We start from the raw sequence: 27,185 nt of genomic DNA on the forward strand, positions 1-27,185 counted from the left end.
ATCCTATGTTTGTTATCAGTGCCATGTTTTTATGGCTGCCAGTGTTCATCTGGAATTTCCACCTACTTAAGTAAATATGAACTTTGTTCTCATCTGTGTTTGATAAACAGTATTTTATTATGTTCAGCAGGTACAGAGTAAGCAGCAACAGCTATGATGGGTGTTCAACTCTTATGTCCCTTGCATCTTGATTAAAATCCTGGAATTACAAATACAAGGAGTTTACATGGGTGCAGTGCTTGCACAGAAATACAGATTTTAGAGCTTTTTGGAACTTCTCTTAAAAAATAAAGACATTTTCTATTAAATTATCTTTAACTGTGCTGATGACATCAGAAGAATGTAGGCTTGTAGTAGACATTTGAAGTGGAAATACTGAGAGAATTAACTTTTTTTTGGCAGGCTGACACTTCAGCTCTGTTATTACAAAGGGTGTATTCGAGTCATCAGTATGTTAGGTTGCTTGAAAACTTCATGCTTTTCCCAGCTTTTCCCCCCCAAAATGGAAAATGAGCTGAACTATTGTCTCAGTACAGCTAAAAGCACAACTTAATATGTTTTGCCTTTTCTTAAGGCAATGCTGTAACATTGAACTAAGGGAGACAAAATTCACTTGTTGGCACAGCAGCTTAAGTCCATGTATCTGTCAGTACCAGAGGAGTCTGCAGATCTAGACGAGGAAGAAGTATAATGCGGATAAAATCTCGTGGATGATTCACTACAACTAGTATAGGAGAGGGTAGAAATTGCTGGATGATAATTCTGAATGTGTTGAAGATGTGGGTGTGTTTTTCGTTTTGCATTCAGTGGGACTAGGATTCAACCACTGGGCTCAAAACTCCTAAGAAATTAAATACCAGCTCCATAACCAAAAAAAATTGAGACATGAACAGGGATGTCTGTTTTTCTGGCATCTGCTGACCCCTTTGTGTTTGGCAGCAGTGCAGCAGTGAGGTCCAGATCTGGTTCTCAACTCTTTTGCTTCCAGTTGAATGTTGGTATCTTTTTTTGTGAGGAAAACTTGGAAGTGCTACATTCTCATCACCAAAGGGGTAATGTGAGGGCATTTCCTGCTCCCCCCGCCCCCACTTTCAAGTGACATGGTTTCAGTTCAAGTGCAGAGGTGTGTGGAATGACCTGTTTGTTATTTTAAGACCGATATTTGAATATGAGTTAGAAGTATAGCGATCTCTGATTGCCTCTTCTACTAAGTGTAACTCTGGGAATGTCATCAGCTACTGTTCAAAGGCAGCATAAAGGCTCGGGAAAAGCCCTGGGGAATATTTTGCTGCGGTCCCAGCTTGCAGAGGGCTGTGGAACGGGGGCATTGAGGGGAGTGAGGAAGCTCATGGCTGACTGGCAACTCCTCTCACCGGGGCTCTTGGCTGCTTGGCAGCGACCAGGACGTTTTTCCACAGATTCCTATTTACAGTGGTATAGGTCACCCGGAGGCTGCTGGTGTCAGCATCATTTCAAGACCAGGTGTGACATACCTGCGGGCAGATTGCTTTTCTGAAACACTGGCGTAAAGCTGAATACAGAACCCAGGGAAGCACCGGTTCTGCAAAACCTAGGGAAGCACCGGTGCAAAACCCAGGCTTCAAAGGGATGGACTGTGTCACCATGTTGCGGGGTGAGCTGTCCCAAGCTGTAATCCTGTTTTCCTCCTCTTGAGGCTGGGGCTGGGTCAGCTGTAGTCAGGAGAAGCCCAGAAGGTTGCAGGAGCTCCTTGCACCACAGGTTGGAAGGTGGTTCCTTCATTGCCCCTCACACCCAGGTGCCTGTGGCATATGGAGCTGTGCCTGGCTTCCTTTCCAAAGGTGTGACATGCTGCCTCCCTGAACAGAAGGCAGGGCAGCAAGCCCACTGAGCTGCACGTCTGTGAAACTGCTTAAACGTGTATGAACATTTTGCTGGGTAACTGCCAGCAACCTTGGTAATTTTGACCAGAGGAAGATGACAGGGGTGTGGTGGTAGGAGTGGGTAGGACTGCTGGGTGTTACTGAGACCTTTGCTTGCAAAGCTCTTGACAAACACCCGCAATGGGTTGGGGCAGAGCAGATACCATAAGTACTGCCAGGCAGAGGGAGATTAATTGCTCCCGTGGGATGAACCCAGGTGGTTTCCAGCAGGCTCTGTTTGACAGGCCCTCGTTAGAGCTTTTGCATGTTGACGTGGATCTGCATGAGATCTTGGTTTGTTGTGGGGATGGAAATGAAAACTTTTTTCTCATTGCTGATGTGTTGTCTCTTTTTTTTCTTGTAGATGTGTGATGTCAAATAGTGGGCAGTACTTGCGGCCTCCCCTGCCAGCCTGCAGCGTCATGTGCCAGTATGAATGTTAAGAAAGAAAAGTGTACTTCAGAGATCAGCACCCCAGAAAGAAAAAAAGGAGGAACTAAACGGAGAGAACAAATTACTGTACTGCTTGCAAAACTTGGGGCCATTCACTTTTTCTCCTGAGAAATTTCATCTTGGATGTTGTGAGAGAGCTGAAAGAGCAAGCAGAGCAGTCACAGTGATTTTCTTAGGGTCCTCTTTTTCTTTCTTAATTTAATTTTTTTCCCCTCATGCTTGGATTTTAAGACTGTCAGCTGCACTGATCACAAGCACTGGCCATCGATATGTGTCATGTCATTGTAACCTGTCGGTCAATGCTATGGACTCTCCTGAGTATTGTCGTGGCTTTCACAGAGCTCATTGCTTTCATGAGTGCAGACTGGCTGATTGGTAAAGTGAAGCCTTTGAGCTCCGAGGACATGGACAACAGAACGGGGGGGTCACAGGAGCCTTACCATCCGACGCTGGGCATCTACGGGCGCTGCACCAGAATCTCCCACACGCAGCTTTTCAGACAAGACACACTTTGTGGTCCTTATGCAGAAAACTTCAATGAGATTGCCAGTGGGTTCTGGCAGGCAACCGCTATTTTCATAGCATTGGGAATCATGATTCTCTGCACCATGGCGTTTGTGTCTGTCTTTACTATGTGTGTGCAGAGTATTATGAAGAAAAGCATTTTTAATGTCTGTGGGCTGCTACAAGGGATTGCAGGTATGTGTACTTTGAAAGCAACTAAAGATTTTAATTTTTGTGCCATTCAGCTGAAGAAATATAGCGACTCTGTCCTATCTACAAACAGACTACGTTAGGCAGATCCAAAGTGGTTCTATATGCTGGTGTTTATTCAAACACAACTGAAATTTATAGCTACGCAGCTTGTAATACATTGACAGCAGGATTGCAGCCTGCTGTGTGCCAAAATGAACTGACCAGTGTTGCTTTTGTTTGCTGTTCAGTTTTTTCCCTCTGAATTTCTTTCAGTAACAAAAACTTCTCTCCTTTGTTACTAGCAGAGAGCAAAGTTAATACTCTTGTTAAGGCAGTCTGTCTCCCTCTTGCTATTTTAGTAATTTTTCCATGGACTGAAGGCAGTTCTCTCAGTGTCTCAGACACGTCATGATTGTGGTGAGAGCAAATACCACCCCAGGGATAAGAACAGCTTGCAGTCACACACCCACGTTTTCATGCTAAGCAGCCTCCTTCAAGGCTGTGAGCTTGACAAGCGATAGCTTACAATAAACCCTTCCTTTAGCGAGATTATTGTTCAGCTGCAATTACACAGCCCAGTGAGCTTATCTCTTCACCGTCCAAGTCTCAGCTGTGCTTTGCCTGAAAAGATTAATTGGTTCTAGAGATTTAGTGTTTCTGCTTAAACCCATGGATTTTACAGAGATTAAGTGACTGTTATGCAAACCAACACTGGACAGCCCTAGTTAGAGCAGTATTTGGCTTGCTTTGCTCACCAGTGAGCCAAGGGGAGAACCTGTCCTGTACATGGGTTTTCGTCTTTTGTGCTGTGTGAGTGTGGTTGTCTGAAGGAGGAGGGTGGTTGTCTGCCCTACCTCTGGCAGCCCTCAGAGACCTGCGAGGAGGGAAGGAATGAACAGGGCCACCTCCTCTTTCCCTCTTAGTGATGCTCTTAAGCAGATGTTTTCAATTCATAAAATGGTTTCATTACAATAAAAATTAGGTTTGTTTGCTCAAAATGAGAATCCAGCTTCCCCCCTCCTCACCTCTACTGAGGCGGCCAAACATGTCTGCAGTGGCTGTACCTAGACAGGAGGTGTAACAGTAGGTGTTCAAACCTTCATGAAGCTGGTTGGTTTAATTTGCTTAGTTGAGGCCTAAATTAATCTTATTCTAAACACACATGGGGAAGTAGGCAAAAAATGAACTTGGTGCCCACTGCAGCCCTCCGGAGCCAGTGGTATGGGCCAGGGACTGACTGACACTGGCTCCTAAAGCACTAGCACAGTAACTCTCACCATCCTCCATTTCATGCAATTTCAGTATAAAAGCGTACTGCTTATTTTGCATCACCCACAATGTAAGGTTCATGCTTCTGGGGCAGAATTAGATCCCTAAGTTGGCTCAAGATGCTTCTGTTCAGATGATGGCATACAATTAGCAGATTAATTATCTGCTTTATCTGATTTATCCTTTAGATAAAAATTACAGGTTTTGCTGAAGACACTCCTGGTTTACAGGATTTGACAGCACCAGTGCGACAAGTAATCAGCTCTGCAGTGCAGATTAGAGACAGGAGAAGGTTTTATCTCCTTGCTTTCTTACCCTGTACTTCAGAAATAATCCATGAAACATGATTTTCAAGAAATGATATTACTTCTTTTCTGTTGGAACTGTATTTGTATGGGAGAGATTGGTTAGCAGCACAAGTAGATGTTTGGCACATCAGACTTGGGTCTATTGAAAAGATAACCTTACAACTCTAATACCATCTCAGAATATCTAGTCAAACATCAAGATTAGCAGGAAGTAGATTCTTGTATCTTAGAAAACTGTTCTGGAGACCACATATTTGTGAGAAAATATGTGCAAAGGCAGTTTTATGTTTTATTATCATAGAACAGTTTGGGTTGGAAGGGACCTTTAAAGGTCATCTAGTCCAACCCTTATGTTACGGAGGCTCACACAATCAAATCCAACAGGTGTTAAAACTCAGATTTATTCTTCAGTAAAAAGTTAGTTAGAACTCCGGCAACATTTGTGAACCACAGGCTCAATGATGTAAGGGGAATTAGTACTACACAGCCGACTTAAGAATTCTTAAGATTTAAAATGATGACTCAAAATGCGCATATCACTCACCTAAAAGATGAGGGCTCTCAACCTCAAGGAGTTACCTAGGGCGGCGTCCCGACCCAAGGGGAGAGTCCCTGACTACAGACCCACTGCTCCGAGGAGGACTGACTCCAAAATGTCCTCTGGCGGGACCCTGTTTATACTCTTGTCAAATCTGATCTGTGGTCATTTTAATCCCTATTGGCCAAAAGGTCACTTCAGTGTACCTGGCACATCTCGATTGGTCAGTTCAATTTTCAGCCTGTGGCCTCTAGGGTTTGGGTTTTTTTTCCTCTCCTCCCTGCCTGGAGAAGTTTCATTTCCTGCTGGGGGGGGGGGGGGGGGGATGTACTGCCACACCCTATCAAACCAGATGTACCTGTAAAGGGATTCGTGGCCTCAAGAACTGAACAATATGGTAGACAAAGCATTTCTTACATGTTAGGGGATAGATCAGTCCTTTTTTGAGCTGTACTGGGGATAGAAGCACTTCTCTTCTTATAATTCAGGTAAATAATGACACAGCATGAAACTGGGTAATTGAAAGGTCACATTACTGAAATCGTTGCTATGAGAAGTACACCTGCCAGTATTTGCAGCCAGGTGTCTTGTGGCTAGCAACTAATTTTCTAGAGATTAATTTTATTGGGTCCACTGCTACTTTTGTGCCAGTAGCATTACAGCATCTGCTTACTTAGTTGAAAATATTTTCCTTATGACTTACCACAGCTGTTAATTTCAACTTTCTCAGTTCTTGAGTTTTGGAAACCGCTTAAGCAATTTGTTCAAGAAGGATAGTTGTCGGCATGGTTAATCCATACAAGGATTATGATAGCTAGACTAATGCCCTGACTGGAGAAAAAGATACAACCCAGCCTTAATCGTCTTAAGCATAAGATCATTCTTTCACATGTGAACAATTATGGTTTTTTAATAAGCGTAGGAGAAGAATTCACAAAATCATTTTGTTTATCAGCCTATATCAGTCCAATATTTGCAAGTATGTCAAGCATCTCATTTTCAAAGATGAGATGCACCCACGGTAGAGTCATCTACAGGAACTCAGGATCTTGCAGACTTAATCTCATTTAAAATATCTATATCTTTGCTATGGAGATTTAATATAATTAAAACATACAGCAAGTTAATTTATTCCTGGAATTCATAATGAAAAAACAATAACAGATACCGGATATATCTTTTCAGTCTAGCATCATTGGTTGTGACCTGGATGATGCCTACAGTGAAATTACAGAACACAGAGACACATCTCTTCTGTTACGGCCCTTGGAGAAACATGCAAACTGTAATTTAGGTCAACGGGAAGGAGCCATGCACATATCTGGTCCACAGAGGGTTTGGGTTTTTTTTTTTGTGGCAGAAAATTAGAAATAAAAAGCTATAAAGGAAGAAAATATGGCTCTTGTTTAAACTCCTGTAACTCCTTTGTTATAGGGCAAGACTTTCTACCACTTATTTTCAGACTGCAGGGTCTTTCATTCTGGAGCTGTAGAAATAGTAATCAGTGGCCCGGGTTTTGGAAATGTTTGAGGATTGTTTCATCTGGAAAAGCATCTTTTCTCTGCAATAGAGAGTGCAAAGAATGGAGCCATGTAATTAAATAGATAATTACTACCCAGCAGCAAGAAGGCCAGGCAGACTTTCATTTGAACATCTTTTGGGGGAAAGTATTCTATTTTTACAGTCTGTGAATCACTTGAAATGCAGAGGCTAGAAGAGACAGTATGTTATTATATGATAGCTGATAAGAACCAATTCAAAGTAAATTTTCACAGTAATCATCTAGTTATAGGAAGTAAATAATTGATAATCCCCTATTGACATATCTTGGTATGAATATAGGATAGTTGCATATATGTTTACAAGCCTTATTTGGGCTTTGGTACTTCACTGTAATATAATCTAAACATATCCTGGCCTCAAAAGGAGGGTAGGGGGGAGCTTAAGACAGAGCCTAAACCAGGTTCGGCCTTCTGTCTCTGATGCAATTTCCTCTATGAAGTTCATCAATCAATACCTTTTCTTGGCTTTTTTTTTTTTTTTTAACCTCTAAGGGCACAGCTTGGCAGAGATGGCCCCCAGTTTCGTGGCTGGGTGGACACAGCCCCTTCTCCACAGCTGGCAGTGTGGCTGGTGACTGACTGACATGCAGGTGAGCCACGACCTGCTAGCAACATCCTGACTGTGTGTCAGGAAGCAGAAGCTAAATTAGCAACACATATATTATCTCAGCCTCAAAACTTGAGCAGGCCCCTGTGCTTCCCTGTGGGGAACTACACCATCGTGTGCCTGAGAAAGCTTTGGAGGGAGTAGAGGGGAAGGGGTGCTGGTGTGTTAGGAAGGCGGTTTGGTTTGGGAATTCAGTTTCTGTTATTCCTGCTTTTCTGTGCCAGAGCAGGGCTGTATTGCCGGGCAGGTTTACCAAAAAGGGATAAAATAGCTCCTGTTATCTAAACTCTTTTCAGAGTGTTGATGGCTTCATCTGGGAGGCCTCTTACAGGTCACCCCCCACTCACCACTTTGTTCACGATCCACAGTCTCCTAGTTCAAATGGGGCTTGACTAAAAGGGTTTCTGACAGAAGCATGCAAAAAAAAAAAAAAAAAAGTATGCAAAAATCACGTTACGTCAGTTGGGAGACCAGCTGTGTGCCAGCCATGTGCTGGGGGTGTCTCTGGCTTGGTCAGGTGAATGCATGGCTGCATTTTGCTGTTGTGTGACTTAGCAGACTGGGCCACTGGCAGTTACACCTTTAACAGATATATGTTCATTCAGATGAGGCAGAGGCTTTTGTCTTCAAAAGCCGCTTCAGGTGGGCCAGGAGTGTTAGGTTCCCCCAGCCACTTTCAGCTTGGGCCGAATGCTGCAGGTTTGGGATTCCCTCCCTCACCCCAGCAGTTTCTCCTCCAGCATTGCTGGGGAGATGACTCAGCTTCTTCCCACGAGAAACCTTTGTTGGGTCCCACTTTAGTATTCTCCTCTCATCTTCCAGCACTGAGGTTTCCTTAACATTTCACCCTACTTTATTCCTGCCCAGCATTTCCTCTTGTATTCCTGCTTTGTTCTGTGAGGCTGTTTTTTCCCCCTGGCACTTGTCCTGCTCAGCCCTAAGCAGTGAAGTCTCTTACGTGGTACTTTCTCTTTTCAGGTATCCTCACAAGCTCTCCTGCGTTCATTCTTCTGTCCTCTCCATGATTTCTTATTTTTCCCTTGTATTACTGTTCATGCCTTCTCCTGTTCCCTGCTGTGGTACTTTGGGGGGGGTTCCTCGATCAGAAACTACAGCAGTACCTGGGCAATAGTTCAGTTACAGGAATACAGCTTTACCCTCAAATGCAAGGAAACTTCTTGACAATTTTCTAAAACGAAGAGGTGAAACCCGGTTTGAAGCCAGCTGTGTCTGTAACAGTCCATCTTTGCTGCTGGAAGGGTTTGTTTTACATCTCTTGCACTAAGAAATAGTTCAGCGTGTTATACTTATTGGTCATCATTTCCATTTGGGAGGTTGGGTGATTACAAGATGACCTGAGCAGAGCATGATGGGAACCATCTGAAGGGGAAGAGGATCTGGAGCTGCTTGTGGGGGTGTACAAAGTAGGATTCAGCTGTGCCGGGGGGGCTGGGCAATTTCTGAGGACTTGCAGTGTGTGGGGCTGTGTGGCTGCATGCTCCTGGCTTCTGGGAGGTAAGGAGGCCGTTGGGAGTTGCAGAGGAGGAAGCGAGAGATCGGCCAGGACTTTCCTCGTAGAGGGGAGAAAACGCAGAAGGGGAGCAAGCTCCTGCGGAGGGGCATGAGGCTGCTAGAGCTCTCTAATGCTCAGAGCATGATGTGAAAGGTTATGATAGTTGCAGAGTAGTTTAGGATATTCGGTTGTAGGCAGCAGCACGCTGTAAAGATGCATTATTTTGTCTGAGAAAGGGCTAAGCTGGTGAGCAGGGAAGAAAGCACCTTGTGAGCTCATGTTGCTGCCTGCAGGCAATGGAAGCTGTTGCTCAGCTGGGGAGCCCAGGCAGTAGGAGAGCAGAGCAAGAGCAGTTTTGCCTTCGAAGGCAAGGAAGCTTCTTGTTTGTCTTTCTAAAACGCAGAGCATGCATTTTTCAAAAAGCATATTTCCTCTTGGATTCAGCTTAGAGTTTTTCTTTTCTGATGCCAGAATTCTGAATTCTTGGGGTGGGAAGAAAGAAAAAAAAAGGGGGGGGGAGATTTCTAATGGAAATCCTGACAGTCTGAACTGCTTTCTGTGGTATAATGCTTCCTGTAACCTATATGGCCAAATGCCAGTGTGACATCTAATACACACTTGGCTGCTGAAAGTTCAAGCTAAGGAGACTGCTGTGTTGGAATATGCCAGGGAAGAAAATGAGTTCAAGTGCTAAATTGCCATTGAACCTGAGGGAGAGTATTAGTAACTTCAAAGAAATAAAGTGAAGGTTTCAGTGTTTGGTTAGATTTGGTGGTCAGCTCATCTCCCGCAGTACCAAGATGGGCACATGGGAACCAGTAGACACCCAGCAGATTGTAAATAGAATAGAAAAATAGACAAAAAATCAGGTTTTCAGTGATCAAGTTTGGCAGCTGATGTTTTCAGCAAGCATAAATTTCTTCCATCAAACAGTGCTCAATGTGAGAGTCTCACACTACCCACTGAGAAATGTTTTACTGTGGCACATGTGCATGCCAAGATCCCTTACCTCTACTGGCGTAGGTGAGATGCTGAGAACTTCTTTACACCCACCTCCCCACCCCCCCCACGATGCAGGGTAAGAGAGTTCTGGCTGCCCCCCAAGAGGGTGGGGGGGGATAGTGGGAGAGTAGTGGGGCTCCCTTTTGGTTTGACTTTTGCTTCCAGGCCTCAGAGCCAAGACTGATGCTGCTGTTATATATAGGTTGCAAACATTAGGAGAATATTTAAATTCAACAATAGCTGTGTTTTCACTCAAATGCAAGAAAAAAGATGAAAGTGGCTCTTTCAAGCTGGGGGGGCTAACTGATGCTTAGCTCCTCTCTTCGGTGCACCTGGCGTGGTGGTGAAGGAAATTGGTGGGTTTGAGATTGCTTCCTTCCCCAACACAGGTGGCCTGCACTCTGCTGCTCTACGGCCCGCCAAGTGACCCAAAATTCTTCCCTTCCTGTGTCCCCCTTCTTGCTGAGCCGTAGCTCTTCCACAGCCCACCCCAAGGTCTTCTTTGTGCTAAGGGATCAGTATCAAGGGAATGTAATGCCATGAGAAAAAAATGTCCCGCAGCCTTTTTACCTGTTTAAGCTGAGGCAGGTTGTTGCTTCAGCCTCCTTTATAGAGCCGTGGTCACAAGGTGGTGGTTTTCTTTCCTTTTCTGCTGATTCAGCATAAGCAACTGATGGTTTGGAGGGCACTGATTCTCACCAGTCGGACAGCAGTGGAAAAGGTTATGGCAAGTGTTGTGAAATGCACCAGGTCTTCTCCTCTGCTCCTTTTGGGGATGGAATAATTGACACAGCCCAATATTTCCTTCCCTAACTCGGGAACCTCTTGAATTTACTATCCACAATTTAGTTACTCATTTAGCAGTTTCAAGCCTGTTATTGGGCTGTCCTAGATTAAAACCACTTGATGCTTCATTGGCTTTTGAGGCCAAACGTGGGCAGTGACCAGCCCTCACGGCTGTGCCTGAGCGGTGGCCCCACAAGCAGAGAGGTTTTTGGTTACTTCTGCATTGCTGAAATTGCATAAGCATTTGGCTTTTCCCCTATACGGTGCTTGATCTTGACTTAATTGCGGGGCTAGTGTCTGCTGCACGGGAGCCCCTGTGAAGTGCAGTGACATGACTCCACATGGCTGATGGCCAGCAAAGGGGCTTCGGTGTAATTTCAGGGTTTGGGACTGATCTTACTTTGAGTCTCTGCATTTCCTTCCCTCCCAACTAATGGGGACTCTCACCACATATATAAAATTTGTTAAAAGCTAATGGGGAATTTGCCCTCCCCTCTCCTAAAAACAGGAGTCTACAGGCTCATGCTTTGTTAAAGAGAAGTCAAATCAGTAAGATCAGACAAATATCAAAAAACCAAATCACAAATCCCCCATATGCTGTCATTCTGCCAAAGCAACCCACATCAAAGCTTATAAACTGACTTATTTTTGGCTTTTTCTGTGGGTAGCAAAATATATTTAATAGTCTGAGTCTCCCATCAGTAGCCTTCCCTTCTACCTCCTATCACACAGATCCCCTGCACTGTATTCCTGTCCCTATTTCCACACCCTAACATCAGTAATGCCATCAGAAGTATTATTTTTACATAGGTTTGGTTATGAATGAGCATCTTTGATTTGCTTAATAAATGGGAAAAGATGCATGAGCAAATGGCATAGTTAATTTACTGTTGAAAAGAGTAGGGATCTTATCCTCTTCCTCAGCGTGGGATAGGCAGTGGTAACCTCTTATGGTAACCACTTCCCCTTATATGACCCTAAGACAATTTTAAAGGGAAAAAAATGTGTGCAGGTTTTGAGAGATCATCTGGTTATAATTTTAAACAATTAATTCTCCTGTCTTAGCTTAGGGTATCCCAGGTACATCAAAATCTGCATATGGCTGCGGTCCTCTGCAGTAACTGCAGGTATGGAGGTATAGACTTTGCCTTGGTGCATTGCCCATGAGCAACCCTTCCCAACATCAAGTCATGCTTCTAACTTATCCCAAATGCCCTCTGCTTGTGTGAACCTGCATTGAGTGCGGTGTCTGAGTAGGCTTTTTTAAGCATTGATCTTCTTATTGTTAGGATTTTTTCTTCTGTTTGTTTTGTGGCATTTTACAGTGTGCCAGAGGTGATCTCCAAGGTGCTCGGGCTTGCAGAGTCTCCCCTTTCTTTTTGTGCAAAGACCTTCTTGCCTCTGGTCAGCTCCTTGTGTTCAGTGGGGCCTACAGTCATCCAGGCGGATGGAGAGTGGCTGCAGAGGCCGGTCTTGGGCACCACGCTGCGGGTACCATAACCAGCGCTCCCTTCAGTGCCTTGGAACTACCCTCACCTCTTTACCTATAGCCAGTGTGGAGCGCTGTGACCACCATGTCAGCTGGCCTGAGCCCGCCTTGTTAGATCTGATGTGATTAAAATGGGATTACTGAATCATTTCACAGGGCTGAAGGTGTCTGTTATACAGCTGCTGAGTAGGAGGCCATCGCTTTGGTTGTCTGTCGGTGGATGAAGCAGTCAAAAGCGCATGACTGGTGACCTGATGGTATTCCTGCTGGGTAGGGGTTTGTCAGGGAAAGTCTGCATATGTGAAAGCCTCCTTGGGTTAAGCTAGCATAGTGCATTTGCACAAATATTTTAAGCATGCAATTATTCAGGTAGCATATTGACACTTTTGGAACTATGACCAATAAAGGCAGGTTTATTTTGCCTGGCTGGTGCAATGCCCTTGGGCTGAAGAGTTAATCTCTTGTGGTTGTACAGAAGATGAGAATGATCAGGATCGCTGCCACAGAGGAAGCGAACTGCCAGTGCTGCCTGCGTGGTGTTGGGCAAGGCTAATCCCTCCCTGCCTTTACCCTTTTTTCTCTTCCTCTCTTAAAATGATGTTGCTCCATTGTGCTGCTCCATGGGAGCCTGTTGCATTGCCACCTCATTGATCCAGACTGCTTAATTTATTGTTATTTTGCTAGGAAATGAGAAGATAGTTTCAGGCTTTGCAATGGAAATTGGCTTTGTTAGTATACGCTTGTCCTGATTTTGGCTGGGATAGAGTTAATTTTCTTTCTAGTAGCTGGTATAGTGTTATGTTTTGGGTTCAGTGAGAAGAATGTTGATAACACACTGATGTTTTCAGTTGTTGCTAAGTAGCGTTTCCACTAAGTCAAGGATTTTTCAGCTTCTCATGCCCAGCCAGCAAGAAGGCTGGAGGGGCACAAGAAGTTGGGAGGGGACACAGCCAGGGCAGCTGACCCAAAGTGGCCAATGGGGTATTCCATACCATGTGACGTCATGCCTAGTATATAAACTATGGGGAGTTGGCCTGGACGGGATTGCTGTTCAGGAACTAACTGGGCATCGGTTGGCGCGTGGTGAGCAATTGCATTGTGCATCACTTGTTTTGTATATTCCAATCCTTTTATTATAATTATTGCCATTTTATTATTATTATTATCATTATTAGTTTCTTCTTTTCTGTTCTATTAAACTGTTCTCATCTCAACCCATGAGTTTTAACTTTTTCCTTCCGATTCTCTGCCCCATCCCACTGGGTGTGGGGGGAGTGAGCGAGGGGCTGCGTGGTGCTTAGTTGCTGGCTGGGGTTAAACCACAACAGTCCATTTTGGCACCCAACGTGGGGCACGAAGGGTTGAGATAACGACAAACCTGACCAGAGCTTGTTAAAAAAAATTTATTACAAGCATTCATTATATTAGTTTAATAGTCGCTGGTCACAATGTAGATTTATTGGCTCTTAGAGTGGTGGCGCTCATTTTTAGAGTTCTGTTATGTATCACCTCACTTGCTGTATGTAGTCCCTGTGCTGCTGCTTATCATCCGTGGGAGGTGGTTTAAGGTTTTTGCTTTAATGTATTGTGTAACACTGGCTTATGGTATGATAAAGTTATCAGTCGTGGGACTAATGCAGTATTTGCACTCAGCATTGTTGTCACCTCTATACTTAGGGAGCCATCTGTGGGAAAGTATTAATAATTGCACCCTTTACCTTTTCTCCTCTGAGAGCCAATCTATGGGCGAGACACCTTTCTTCCCCTTTCCCTTCTCCTTCAGTCTAGTTACAATGGCATTTGAGAATTTTGAAAAATTTGAATACCCTTGGGATGTTGAAACCAGCATGGTCCTCTTGCTAGGAACTAGCATGTTCCTGAATGTGGTTCAGCTCTTGTTTAAGGTTAGACAACTATTAAAGAAGATCACCCAGAGATCTGCCCCGCGGCTGGATAATTATGAGTGGCAGGGTGTGTGGGGTAGTATGGGCAAGTACCTAGAACAGTGGGCACCTCCAATGGTTTGGAAATTCACCCTTGAACAAGTGCAGAATCCGGAAGAACTAATATAATATTTGGAAAAAGTATGCCATCAACCCGACAATTCCAGGGAGACACAAATCACTGCAATGTGCTGGGGCCTGGCCCATGCCTATCGAGTCCTGTTCAACACCACTCAGGACCCTTAAGGGGAAGAGAAGGTCTCTGGATCTAACAACAAAACGACAGGCACTGCAGCCACTCCAACCGACCACAACAGGCACTGCCGCCACTCCAACCCCAGCGACAGTCACTGTGGCTACACAAACCCCAGCGACAGGCACTGCAGCTGAAACATAGAACTAACGTGTGCCAGTATCATTCCTCCCCATACAGAAGAAGAAATATACAAAAAAATCAGATCGTTTAGTGAGGGATGAAGACGAACCAGGGTCATCACGGGAACAGGAGGAAGAGGCAGAACCAGAGGTAATCACCCGGTCCCTATCCCTGAGTGTGCTGCGGGATATGCAAAAAGATTTCAGCCGTCATCCAGGTGAGCACGTTATCACCTGGCTGCTCGGATGCTGGGACAATGGGGCTAGTAGCCTTGAATTAGAAGGTAGGGAAGCCAAGCAGCTGGGATCGCTTTCCAGGGAAGGTGACATTGACAAGGCAATTGGAAAAGGGACACAAGCCATCAGCCTCTGGAGGCGACTCCTGTCAAGCATGAAAGAAAAGTACCCCTTTAAGGAAGACATGTCAACCAGGCAACTGGACCACCATGGAAAGAGGTATCCAATATCTGAGGGAATTAGCTGTGCTAGAGACGATTCATTATGACCCGGACAACCCACAATTACCCAGAGATCCAGACAAAGTCCCATGCACACAACCCATGTGGCGGAAGTTTGTACGGAGAGCACCATCGTCCTATGCCAACTCACTGGTGATAATGACCTGGAAAGACGAAGAGGCACCAACAGTGGATGAAGTGGATCGCCAACTCCAGCAATACAAAGAAAATCTCTTTTCTTCCCTACAAGCCTGCATTTTGGCTGTGGAGAAGCTGTCCAAGGATTTCCAGCAATTCAAAGAGGATATGTCCTACTCCCCACCTGTCTCAGCTATTAGGAGTGAGCGTTCCTCTGCCCAAGAGAGAGAATATAGAAGGTACACAGCGCGAGGTGCCCTGTGGTTTTACCTATGTGACCACGAAGAGGACATGAGGAAATGGGACGGAAAACCTCCCTCAGTCCTAAATGCACGGGTATGTGAGTTGCAAGGAAAAACCACCGCAAAAGGGGATTCTACCAGGAAAAATGCTGCTCCAGTATCCAAAAAGAGTAGGGCTGATCTTACTTCTGATCCTCTTGAAGGGACTTCTAAGTCAATTTTACGAGAAGTGAGTACTGGATACTATGACTAGAATTAGAGGGGCCCTGCCTCCAGCCAGGTGGAGGAAAGGGACAACCAAGTTTATTGGACTGTGTGGATTCGATGGCCTGGCACATTAGACCCACAGGAGTACAAGACTCTAGTAGACACCAGTGCACAGGGTACTCTAATGCCATCTAGTTATAAAGGGGCAGAACCCATCTGTATTTCTGGTGTGACAGGGGGATCCCAAGAGTTAACTGTATGGGAAGCTGAAGTAAGCCTAACTGGGAATGAATGGCAGAAACACCCCATTGTGACTGGTCCAGAGGGTCTGTGTATCCTTGGCATAGACTACCTCAGGAGAGGGTATTTTAAGGACCAAATGGTGTATTGGTGGGCTTTTGGTATAGCTGCCTTGGAGACGGAGGGAATTGAACAACTGTCTACCCTGCCTGGTCTCTCTCAAGACCCTTCAATTGTGGGGTTGCTGAGGGTTGAACAACAAGTGCCAAATGTTACCACAATGGTGCACCAGCAGCAATATCGCACCAACCGAGACTCCCTGATTCCCATCCACAAGTTGATTCGCCAACTGGAGAGCCAAGGAGTGATCAGCAAAACTCACTCACCCTTTAATAGTCCCATATGGCCAGTGCAAAAGTCTAACAGGGAGTGGAGGCTAACAGCTGACTATCGTGGCCTCAATTAAGTCACGCTGCTGCTGAGCGCTGCTGTGCTGGGCATGCTAGAACTTCAGTACAAACTAGAGTCAAAGGCAGCCAAGTGGTATGCCACAATTGATATCGCTAATGCGTTTTTCTCAATCCTTCTGGCAGCAGAGTGCCGGCCACAGTTTTCTTTGACTTGGAGGGGTGTCCAGTACACCTGGAATCGATTGCCCCAGGGGTGGAAACACAGCCCCACCATTTGCCATGGACTAATCCAGACTGCACTGGAAAAAGGTGAAGCTCCGGAACACCTGCAATACATTGATGACATCATCGTATGGGGCAACACAGCATAAGAAGTCTTTGAGAAAGGGAAGAAAATAATTGAAATCCTTCTGAAAGCTGGTTTTGCCATAAAAGAAAGTAAGGTCAAGGGACCTGCACAGGAGACCCAGTTTTTAGGAAAAAAATGGCAAGATGGACGTCATCAGATCCCAATGGACGTGATAAACAAAATAGCAGCTATGTCTCCACCAACTAATAAAAAGGAAACACAGGCCTTCTTAGGTGTCGTGGGTTTTTGGAGAATGCATATTCCAAATTACAGTCTGATTGTAAGCCCTCTCTATCAAGTGACCCGGAAGAAGAATGATTTTAAATGGGGCCCTGAGCAACAACAAGCCTTTGAACAAATTAAACGGGAGATTGTTCACGCAGTAGCCCTTGGGCCAGTCTGGGCAGGACAAGATGTTAAAAATGTGCTCTACACTGCAGCCGGGGAGAATGGCCCTACGTGGAGCCTCTGGCAGAAAGCACCTGGGGAGACCTGAGGCCGACCCCTGGGGTTTTGGGGTCAGGGATATTGAGGATCCGAGGCTTGCTATACTCCAACTGAAAAAGAGATATTGGCAGCATATGAAGGAGATTGAGCTGCCTCAGAAGTGGCTGGTACTGAAACACAGCTCCTCTTAGCACCCCTACTGCCAGTGCTGGGCTGGATGTTCAAAGGGAGGGTCTCCTCTACACATCATGCAACTGATGCCACGTGGATTAAGGAAGTGGGCCGCACTGATCACACAACAAGCTCGCATAGGAAACCCCAGTCGCCCAGGAATTGTGGAAGTGATCACGGACTGGCCAGAAGGCAAAGATTTTGGAATGTCGCCAGAGGAGGAGGTGACACGTGCTGAAGAGGCCCCGCTGTATAATAAACTGCCAGAAAATGAGAGGCAATATGCCCTGTTCACTGATGGGTCCTGTCGCATTGTGGGAAAGCATCGGAGGTGGAAGGCTGCTGTATGGAGTCCTATATGACAAGTTGCAGAAACTGCTGAAGGAGAAGGTGAATCGAGTCAGTTTGCAGAAGTGAAAGCCATCCAGCTAGCGTTAGACATTGCTGAAAGAGAGAAGTGGCCAGTGCTCTCTATCTCTATACTGACTCATGGATGGTGGCAAATGCCCTGTGGGGGTGGCTACAGCAATGGAAGCAGAGCAACTGGCAGCGCAGAGGTAAACCCATTTGGGCTGCCGCACTGTGGCAAGACATTGCGTTGGGGCTAGAGAATCTGTTTGTAAAAGTACGTCACGCACCCAAGATTTGGGCCACTGAAGAACATCAGAACAACCAGCAGGTGGATCAGGCTGCCAAGATTGAAGTGGCTCAGGTGGATCTGGACTGGCAACATAAGTGTGAGCTATTTATGGCTCAGTGGGCCCATGACACCTCAGGCCATCAGGGAAGAGATGCAACATATAGATGGGCTCGCGATCGATGGGTGGACTTGACCATGGATACTATCGCACAAGTTATCCATGAGTGTGAAACGTGCTGCAATTAAGCAACCCAAGCGGTTAAAGCCCCTGTGGTATGGAGGGCAATGGCTGAAATATAAATATGGGGAGGCCTGGCAGATTGACTATATCACACTCCCACAAACTCGCAAAGGCAAGTGCCATGTGCTTACAATGGTGGAAGCAACCACTGGGTGGCTGGAAACCTATCCCATGCCCCGTGCCACTGCCAGGAACACTGTCCTGGGCCTTGAAAACCAAGTCTTATGGCAACACGGTACCCCAGAAAGAATTGAGTCAGACAACAGGACTCCTTTCCGAAACAGCCTCATAGACACCTGGGCCAAAGAGCATGGCATTGAGTGGGTGTATCATATCCCCTATCATGCACCAGCCTCTGGGAAAATCGAAGGATACAATGGACTGTTAAAGACTACATTGAGCGGAATGGGGTGGTGGAACCTTCAAATATTGGGATACACATTTAGCAAAAGCCACCTGGTTAGTCAACACCAGAGGATCTGCCAATCGGGCTGGCCCTGCTCAATTAGAATTTTTACATACTGTAGAAGGGGATAAAGTCCCTGTAGTGCACATAAAAAATATGTTAGGGAAGACAGTCTGGGTTACTCCTGCCTCAGGCAAAGGTAAACCCATTCGTGGGTTTGCTTTTGCTCAAGGACCTGGGTGCACTTGTTGGGTGATGCGAAAAGATGGGGAAGTCCAATGTGTGCTTCAAGGGGATTTGATTTTAGGTGAGAATAGCCAATGAATTAAACTGTATGATGTTAGTTGCTATGTAACCCTGCCACTGTATGTTATCCTTACTATAATTGTTATATGCTATATCCATAGTACTATAGTAAGAATCACTTAGATCAAGCAAGAATGAACTGTGATCAAACTGTGCAAAGCGCAGTAGTGATGGAACCAGAACTGACTCCAGCATGCAACAATCCAACGCTATACACCATCCTCCTGCTGCGCCCAATGTCACCCACTCACCGCACCACACTGAAGCCCAATTCTGCTCTGCCGACTGAGAGGACTTTGCACCTTTCCTCCTGCCCAGAAAGACTGGTATGACAGATGGAGCCCAAAGTCGGGGACTAAATGAATTCAATGAACATTTTACAGAGATGGCCCATAGACTAAGGGAATGATATCTGTGCTTGTGTATATATATCTCAAAGGACAGGAAAGGTGATGATGATTGATTAGGATGTATTGGAAAGTATGGGACCTGAGCATGATGTCAATGGTATAGAATAAGGGGTGAAAATTGTCCTTGTTTTGGCTGGGATAGAGTTAATTTTCTTTCTAGTAGCTGGTATAGTGCTATGTTTTGGATTTAGTATGAGAAGAATGTTGATAGCACACTGATATTTTCAGTTGTTGCTAAGTAGCGTTTCCACTAAGTCAAGGATTTTTCAGCTTCTCATGCCCAGCCATCAAGAAGACTGGAGGGGCACAAGAAGTTGGCACAGGACAGAGCCAGGGCAGCTGACCCACACTGGCCAACGGGGTATTCCATACCACGTGACATCATGCCTAGTATATGAACTGGGGGGGAGTGGGGCTGGGGGGAATCGCCACTCAGGGACTAACTGGGCGTCAGTTGGCGGGTGATGAGCAATTGCATTGTGCATCACTTGGTTTGTATATGCCAATCCTTATTTTATTATCATTTTCATTTTATTATTGTTATTATTATCATTATTAGTTTCTTCTTTTCTGTTCTATTAAACTGTTCTTATCTCAACCCATGAGTTTTACTTATTTTTTCTGATTCTCTCCCCCATCCCACTGTGTGGGGTGGAGTGAGTGAGTGGCTGCATTGTGCTTAGTTGCTGGCTGGGGTTAAACCATGACAACAGGAGACTGTCAAAACTGAATAGCATGCCTTCACTTAGCTAAACAACACCTGCCTAACCCCTGTCTTGAGGGTTGTTTCCAAGGATGGATTGAAAAAGCTTTTATTCAGATCTGACCCCAGCACTGACCAGCTTATAATGTGACATACAAAGGCCCATAATGATAGATCAGTCTGTTGGTTTTCCGTGACATTAGCCTAGCAGCACTATTACAGTGTATAAAAATGAGGAGGAACAATTACTTCCTGCAGTTCCAGGCCCTTAGAAGGGGAAAAGTTCTTGGCGTACAAATACAAAAAGGATTCTCCTATAGAAAAAGCATTACTGAACTGTCTTCAGAAACATCGTCGCACAGTGGTGCATTCTGCCATATTCATATTGTTATTTCACAGTATGCTGCATTGTTTTGCTTTGATGTTTTACAAGAAAGGAGTTACTTTTACATCATTTGAATATAGAAGGGCTGATGTTTAATAGGTTGTCTATGTTGTACTCAGGAAGTCCAATTAATAATTTTAGTCTAATAATCCAAATAAAATCTAAACCTCATCTAAATTTTTTATTTCTCTTTGAAAGCAGGTAATTAGGGATTGATAATGAAATGTTATGTGGGCAAATTTCCTTCAGTGAGACATGGGAAAATGTTGTCTTCTGACAGACTTATACCAAAGAGTTTTAGATGAGGTCCCTGGATAACGTCATTTAAACAGTTTTCTGTTGTCGCTCCTAGGCATCTGGTGGCATTATGTAATAGTCTTTCAGACCTCTATTTTAAGGAATCCTAAGAGAAAAGGTAACTGAGAGCTGGCAACAACTAACAAGAAGAAAAATGTAATTATGAAAAATTATCATACTGATTTAAAGAAGTGGGATAGAGCTAATTAAGAAGTAGGAACAAGAGTATGTGTACAGCAGAAGCTGCACCCCCCCCAGCAGTGCAGCTGTGCTCAGAGAGGGGGTTAAATCTAGAGCAGAGCAAGCCTGAGCTCTGGGAGCCTGTAGAGGAGCACAGTGGAAAACAGCCTGTAATGTTTTCAAACCTCCTCCCCCCAAGCAGCACAGGTGGATGGGGAATGGGGGTTGCAGTCAGTTCATCACGTATTATCTCTGCCGCTCCTTCCTCCACACACTCTTCCCCTGCTCCAGTGTGGGGTCCTTCCCACAGGAGACAGTCCTCCACGAACTTCTCCAACGTGGGTCCTTCCCACGGGCTGCAGTTATTCACGAACTGCTCCAGCGTGGGTCCCTTCCATGGGTTGCAGTCCTTCAGGAACAGACTGCTCCAGCGTGGGTCCCCCATGGGGTCACAAGTCCTGCCAGCAAACCTGCTCCAGTGTAGGCTCTCCGTGGGGTCACAGGTTCCTTCAGGGCACATCCACCTGCTCCAGCATGGGGTCCTCCATGGGCTGCAGGGGGACAGCCTACCTCACCATGGTCTTCACCATGGGCTGCAGAGGAATCTCTGCTCCAGTGCCTGGAGCACCTCCTCCCCCTCCTTCACTGACCTTGGTGTCTGCAGCGTTGTTTCTCTCACATATTCTCACTCCTCTCTTCTGGCTGCTGTTGCGCAGTTGTTTTTTTCCCCTTAAATATGTTATCACAGAGGCACTATCACCATCGCTGATTGGCTCAGCCTTGGCCAGCAGCAGGTCCATCTTGGAGCCGGCTGGCACTGGCTCTATCGGACATATGGGAAGCTTCTAGCATCTTCTCACAGAAGCCACCCCTGTAGCTCCCCTGCTACCAAAACCTTGCCACAGAAACCCAATATAGACATTTTTCTTATCTTGTTGCAAAGACTGTAAAAGAAAAACTTGGTAATCGTCAGGCTATGGATGTGATTAAACTGTTGCTGGTGTGCTGGTTGGGGTTATCTCACTTCTGCCTTGCCCTCTGTCTTTGTGTGTCTCATCTGAAAAGTAGGTTGTCGGCTATTGGAGGCAGAAACTGTGAGCAGAGCTGCCAGGCTCTGCAGTAATGCAGATAAATAACCAAAATAAGAGAGCTGCAGGCAGGCGAGCCCCCAGGGACAGTGGCTACAGAAAAGCAGGGATACAGGCAATTAAGCATAAACTTCTATCAAAGAAGCAGAGATGTAAAGTAACTGGCCAGGCTCTGCCCTGTGGATGCTGGTATGAGAAATCAGTGCTGAGGATTTACCATGGTTTTTCCCCTTGTGGATTGTCTAGCCACAGACTGGCCTATAAGTGGTTTTTGCTCAACTGGAGCTGCTTGGATGTGTGTTAGATGGAGATCAAGGCTACAGCGTTAGTTGTAGAAACAGCTCTCTGGCTTTTTTTGTGTTGCATAAAATGGTTGTGTGGTGCTCCTTAGGTCAAAGGTGGAAGAGCATAGAGACTGCCGAGCTATTCCTATCACATTTAACCATTTCACCTGTTTAAAAGCAGACTTTGCCTTTCCAAGTAGCATCATAACCTCTCCTGCCCTTGCTACCCATGCTGTATCTTACCTTGTTCTTTCCACACGGGCATTTTTCCTTCCCTTCCCTCTGCATCTGCATTCCTAGGAGCACAGAGGTGATTCTTTTTTTGGGGTCTCTGGAAGCTGCTGCTCTGGTTACAGGTAGTTGGACAGTTAAGTGCTTTGGATTGCTGGCTTCTGCTTTAGCCCACAGTTTGCTCTGTTGGTGAGTGGTAAAGCATCTTGTGTGTATTTTGTTTAAGCTGCAGAAATCATTGAAATGAGCTCTGTAGCTCTTCTGTAGTTACTAGGAAGCAGGATGCAAAGCTCCTCTTGATCTTTTTATATGAGCACCCCTTTTTGGGCAGGGAGGGAGAGTCAGGAAGGGATCTTTGTACCCTGCGCAGCTCAGCCATTGTGCCGGGTACTGGAGCTTTGAGCTGAATATGTGAAGAGGTGTCTGTGCTTCTCCACTTGCTGTTAGTCAGCATGAAATCCAAAGAGTGTAATTTCTGTTGTGGGTATGTTGAATTGGCTTAATTGAATCATCTTTATTCACTTTTCCTAGCAAGTAGGAACCAGGTATTAATGAAATGAGAAATGATAATAAATATTAGTGATAGTGAGAAGAGGTGCATGTCCTGAGAAGCTTTCTGTCTGCACTGAAATGGAGTAAAAGGTAGGTTCGGTAGTGAAAACATTACTTTTTTTTTCTTTTATTATGCTAGGCCAGTACAGGATTCACAGTTAGCTATCTAAAGGAAAAAAACACCAGGTGAGATTCTGACCGCATTCACAGCCCACAATTAAGACTTTTCTCCAAATTTTGTTTTCAACTGTGAGAAAACAGCTGTAGTTTATCAAATTGTGAGCTGCAGTCAATATTTCTCCAGGAATTTTCTATACTCTTAAAAAAAAAAAAAATTCAGTAAAGTCCTGATGAATACACTTGACAGTATTGCAGCCTTTTGGCGGGGGGGGGGGGGGTGAGTTTTGGGTAATGGCTTTTCAGCTTGGGCATACATACCATGAACCAGTAGCTTTCAGGAGTTGTTCAGTGCTTTGTTTTTGGTAAAAAGAGATGGATGTAACTCCTCAGTCCTGCTTGTGACTCATCCATAAGCCAGGTTTGCAGTTAAACACAGGCTCTCTAGGTTTGTTAATGATGGGGGGGGGTAAACTTTAAAAACCTCCTTGGTGGCAGCAGCTACACTGACATTTCAGATTCGGTTTCTTAACCTCCAAAGGACTTGTGATCATTAGAGAAAAATGTCAACTGGACCATACCAATGTACAGTCAGAAAAATACATCATGTAGTCATGCTGGTTAGACAGAACAGGAAACTAGTGATCAATAGAGGAAAAGGAACTGCTGATTTTTAGTCTGAAACAGCTGCCGGGCTCAACAGGATGAAAGCACAGCTTATCTAGGTCTGTTATACTTGATGTAGTTTGGCCAATCAGCCAGGAAACACTGCATAAAATTTGTCATTGATTCTTAAATGTAAGCAGTGATGAAATCCCTTCACAGAGAACAGATACCACTCACTGTCATGGTTTAACCCCAGCCAGCAACTAAGCACCACGCAGCCGCTCACTCACTCCACCCCACCCCACCCAGTGGGATGGGGGAGAGAATCAGAAGGAAAAAGGTAAAACTCGTGGGTTGAGATAAGAACAGTTTAATAGAACAAAAAGGAAGAAACTAATAATGATAATAATAACAATAATAAAATGACAATAATAACAATAAAATAATTAGAATACACAAAACAAGTGATGCACAATGCAATTGCTCACCACTCGCCAACCGATGCCCAGTTTTTCTTTCTCAATGAGGAAGTTTTTTTGCATCTGGCTGAACATCTTTAAACAAACAATTAAGAAAACCTAACATACTGCAGAATGGGCTAGTCTAACTGAATTGAAGAAGATGCAAACAAGTCTTTACAGCTGTTCTTGGTAATCCATTAGTATAGGGTAGAAAAGATGACTGTTTTATTACTTGGTAGAAATTTGGGAGCACAACTTTCAGCCCACTTCTAGAAGATGATAACACCTTTACCAGCTATTTTCCTCAAGGTGCCAGGTTGAATAAAGGGCTTTACAGTGCAGGACAACTAAATCAGTAATGTTTATATGATCTGAAAGGCTGTATTCATTTTCTGGATAAACTGGTTGTGTTTAAGCAAAAACTATTTTGCATAATTTTTCCTCTTCTTATAAGTAAAATTTTAAAGAAAACAGAAGGCAAATTTTGATACCTATGAGCTGTCCTGATGTTTAATTACATACCTTGTAGGAAGGAGATCTCGTTTTAACTCATTGTGTCTCACAGAAGCCACCCCTGTAGCCCTCCTGCTACCAAAACCTTGCCATGCAAACCCAATACACAGGGCTCATATGAGAGCATTGTAGCCACTAGCATATTAGGCATTTTGATTAAATCTCTCACCTTTGTACAAAGACACATTATGTGTACAGGGACTCTAACGTGACTTTTCATTTCCTTAATGAAGCTCTTCACTGCTTAGATACAGACTGGTCCTCATAAGAGAGAAAACTATCAATACGAGAGACAATCAGATGAGCAAAACATCTAGTTTAAGCTTTTTACTTCCAGGCTGAGGCACAGCAGGGTGTTCAGGTGGTTTAGCAAGATCAGAAGTTGAGGCTTTTGCTCATGCGTCACTAGAAATGGGCTTTCCTTCTGCAGCAGTTAATCACCTGTTTAGAGGATCCCAGTGTTACCTATGCACTGGCAGTGGGTACTTAGGTCCGTTAGTTTGTGGCTGACTCCAGAATCCCTTCATTGCGAAAGCAGCTTATTGAAATGGATGTGTTATTTGTCTACTATGTCCTACTGTGGCCAAATAAGCAAATGCAGTTTGAGGTTTTATTTTTTCCAGGCAAGAAAATCAATGTAGGAAAAATCCAGAGGAAAAAGGCAAAAATGTTTATGATGAATAACTAAATAAAGCTGAAAGAGGGCTAGCTAAATACGAATTCAAAAGTAGATGCAAACATTCCTAAGTATTTGAAAAGTGCAAGTATAAACAGTAGGTAGAGATGCTTGAATGTTTTGCAAGCTCTGTATACCTAACAATAATGTGTGAAAACAAAGGATGTAGAAGGAATACAGGGATTAAAATTAAGAACAAAGTCATTATCATATGAAATAAACCTTTCATAAGAAAAATCGTAGGATAGCTCCAAGTTTAGATAAAACGCTGCACAATATATGCTAGGGAACAATCAGTAAAGGAAGGATGGATGGGGAAGAGTCATCTTCTCCCAGTCCTGGTACTTATGAGTGAGTAGTCACCATGATAACCATTACTACATGTGCTGTGTTTGGTGTTAAACTGATCATTTGTTAAACTTCTCTTTTCTTTCTGTTTTTATTTCTAGGTCTCTTCCTTATCTTAGGCTTGATACTTTACCCTGCAGGTTGGGGATGCCAGAAAGCAATAAGTTATTGTGGACCTTATGCTTCTGCTTACAAACTAGGAGACTGCTCCTTGGGCTGGGCTTTCTACACAGCTATTGGTGGCACTATTCTGACGTTCATCTGTGCAGTCTTCTCGGCACAAGCTGAAATAGCCACATCCAGTGACAAAGTGCAAGAAGAAATAGAAGGAGGAAAAAACCTTATCTGCCTCCTTTAACTCCAGTGGGAAAAACACCAGCGTGTGGATCTTAATTTGCTTTCCATTGACTGGACAAGCAGATCCGCTTACCTGTTTCCACCATTTGTGTGATTGAGCCCCATGCATTCCAGCCCTGAACTACTGAAGTGGTCTTTCTTCCTTGCTGGGCAATGAGGATCAAAGGATCCCAAGAAAGCAGAATATAAATACTTGGGAATTTTTTTGTTTCATTCTATTATCAGGATGCAGTGGAAATTATTAATCCGATTGGGGAGGTGCGGAATCGTGTATATAGCAGGAATGTTATTGTTATAACTGACAAATTCTTATTGATCGGATTGCCTTACTTACCTTGGTCACTTTGAAGAATTTGGATTTAAAATAATAAAAGCCAGCACATTTTTTTTCTTATACAAAGGAGAAGCTTTGTTTCCAAGGGCTCCCCTCACCTGTGAATATTTCACCATCACCTGATTTGGTACCATACTTTTTTCATTGAGGTGCTTTTTGATACTGAACTTCTTTAAAGTATAGTGCCTTCTTGGATAGTACGTATATGATGGAGAGAGCAAAGTTGATGTGATACCATTTACACCAATCTTTAAGCAGTTAAAGTTGAGTCCCTGTCAGGTTTCTTTGTCTTGAAACTTATAGTGCAAGGTGTGTGCCGCTTGTTACTTAGCAGGTAAATGATTCTGGTTTCATTGACTGGGCAAAGAAGCTGTTGTTACATTGGCTTTCACCTGATTCTGATAAAATTGTTAGAAATCCCAGTGTTAGAAATATTTCTACAGCCTTTATTAGAAACTCCTGAAATCCCAAGCAGATGCCCACTCCCCATGGAACAGCTGGGCATTATGTTGTGATTGCCAACAGCCTGGCCTGGGCTTTAGCCTCTCCTACGAATGTAGATCACACATTGGACTTTAACAGTATTATTCTTTCTCTTGCCAGTGAAACCTCATTCCTAGTCTACAGATCAGTCTGTCTCATGTCCCAGAGCCAGCTGAGTCCTTAAGAAATTTACTTTTTTTCAGGAAGTCATGCCAAATTCTAAATGGCTGGGAAGATCTTTTCCCATTTTTTTAACCACATATAGTATGGACCCTTTTCCAACTAAATCAGCAGAAATAAACCAGACCTTGCCACAAATGATATTCCTTTCTCAAAGGCAGTTGGTTGTATTACTTGTGGTGTCGCATCACTTACTAGAACTATTTCTGAAAACAAATTTAAAAGGTATTTTAAAAAAAAAGGAATTATGCAACTGTGGCTTAGGAGCATTGGGAAGAATTAA

The 27,185-nt window shown here is 44.4% G+C and overlaps 1 protein-coding gene and 1 pseudogene across 1 annotated transcript; both read left to right on the plus strand.

The window, feature by feature from the left end:
* Nucleotides 1-171: 171 nt before the first annotated feature.
* Nucleotides 172-27,173, plus strand: LOC128136212 (LHFPL tetraspan subfamily member 2 protein-like). The gene is made up of 3 exons (XM_052775419.1): nt 172-1,633; nt 2,266-3,053; nt 25,650-27,173. The coding sequence occupies exons 2-3, from the start codon at nt 2,624-2,626 to the stop codon at nt 25,904-25,906; spliced, it is 687 nt and encodes a 228-aa protein (XP_052631379.1). The 5' UTR covers nt 172-1,633; nt 2,266-2,623; the 3' UTR covers nt 25,907-27,173.
* On the plus strand, nt 25,957-27,185 carry LOC128136067 (uncharacterized; annotated as a pseudogene).

This window comes from Harpia harpyja, chromosome W, assembly GCF_026419915.1.
Source record: "Harpia harpyja isolate bHarHar1 chromosome W, bHarHar1 primary haplotype, whole genome shotgun sequence".
Lineage (NCBI taxonomy): Eukaryota > Metazoa > Chordata > Aves > Accipitriformes > Accipitridae > Harpia > Harpia harpyja.

What these genes read in the sequence shown, in the direction of transcription:
- LOC128136212 (XM_052775419.1), top strand. Translation starts at nt 2,624, where the DNA reads ATGTGTCATGTCATTGTAACCTGTCGGTCAATGCTATGGACTCTCCTG. An exon ending in GCTGCTACAAGGGATTGCAG is followed by an intron (nt 3,054 to 25,649) that starts GTATGTGTACTT and finishes TTTTATTTCTAG; the next exon opens with GTCTCTTCCTTATCTTAGGC.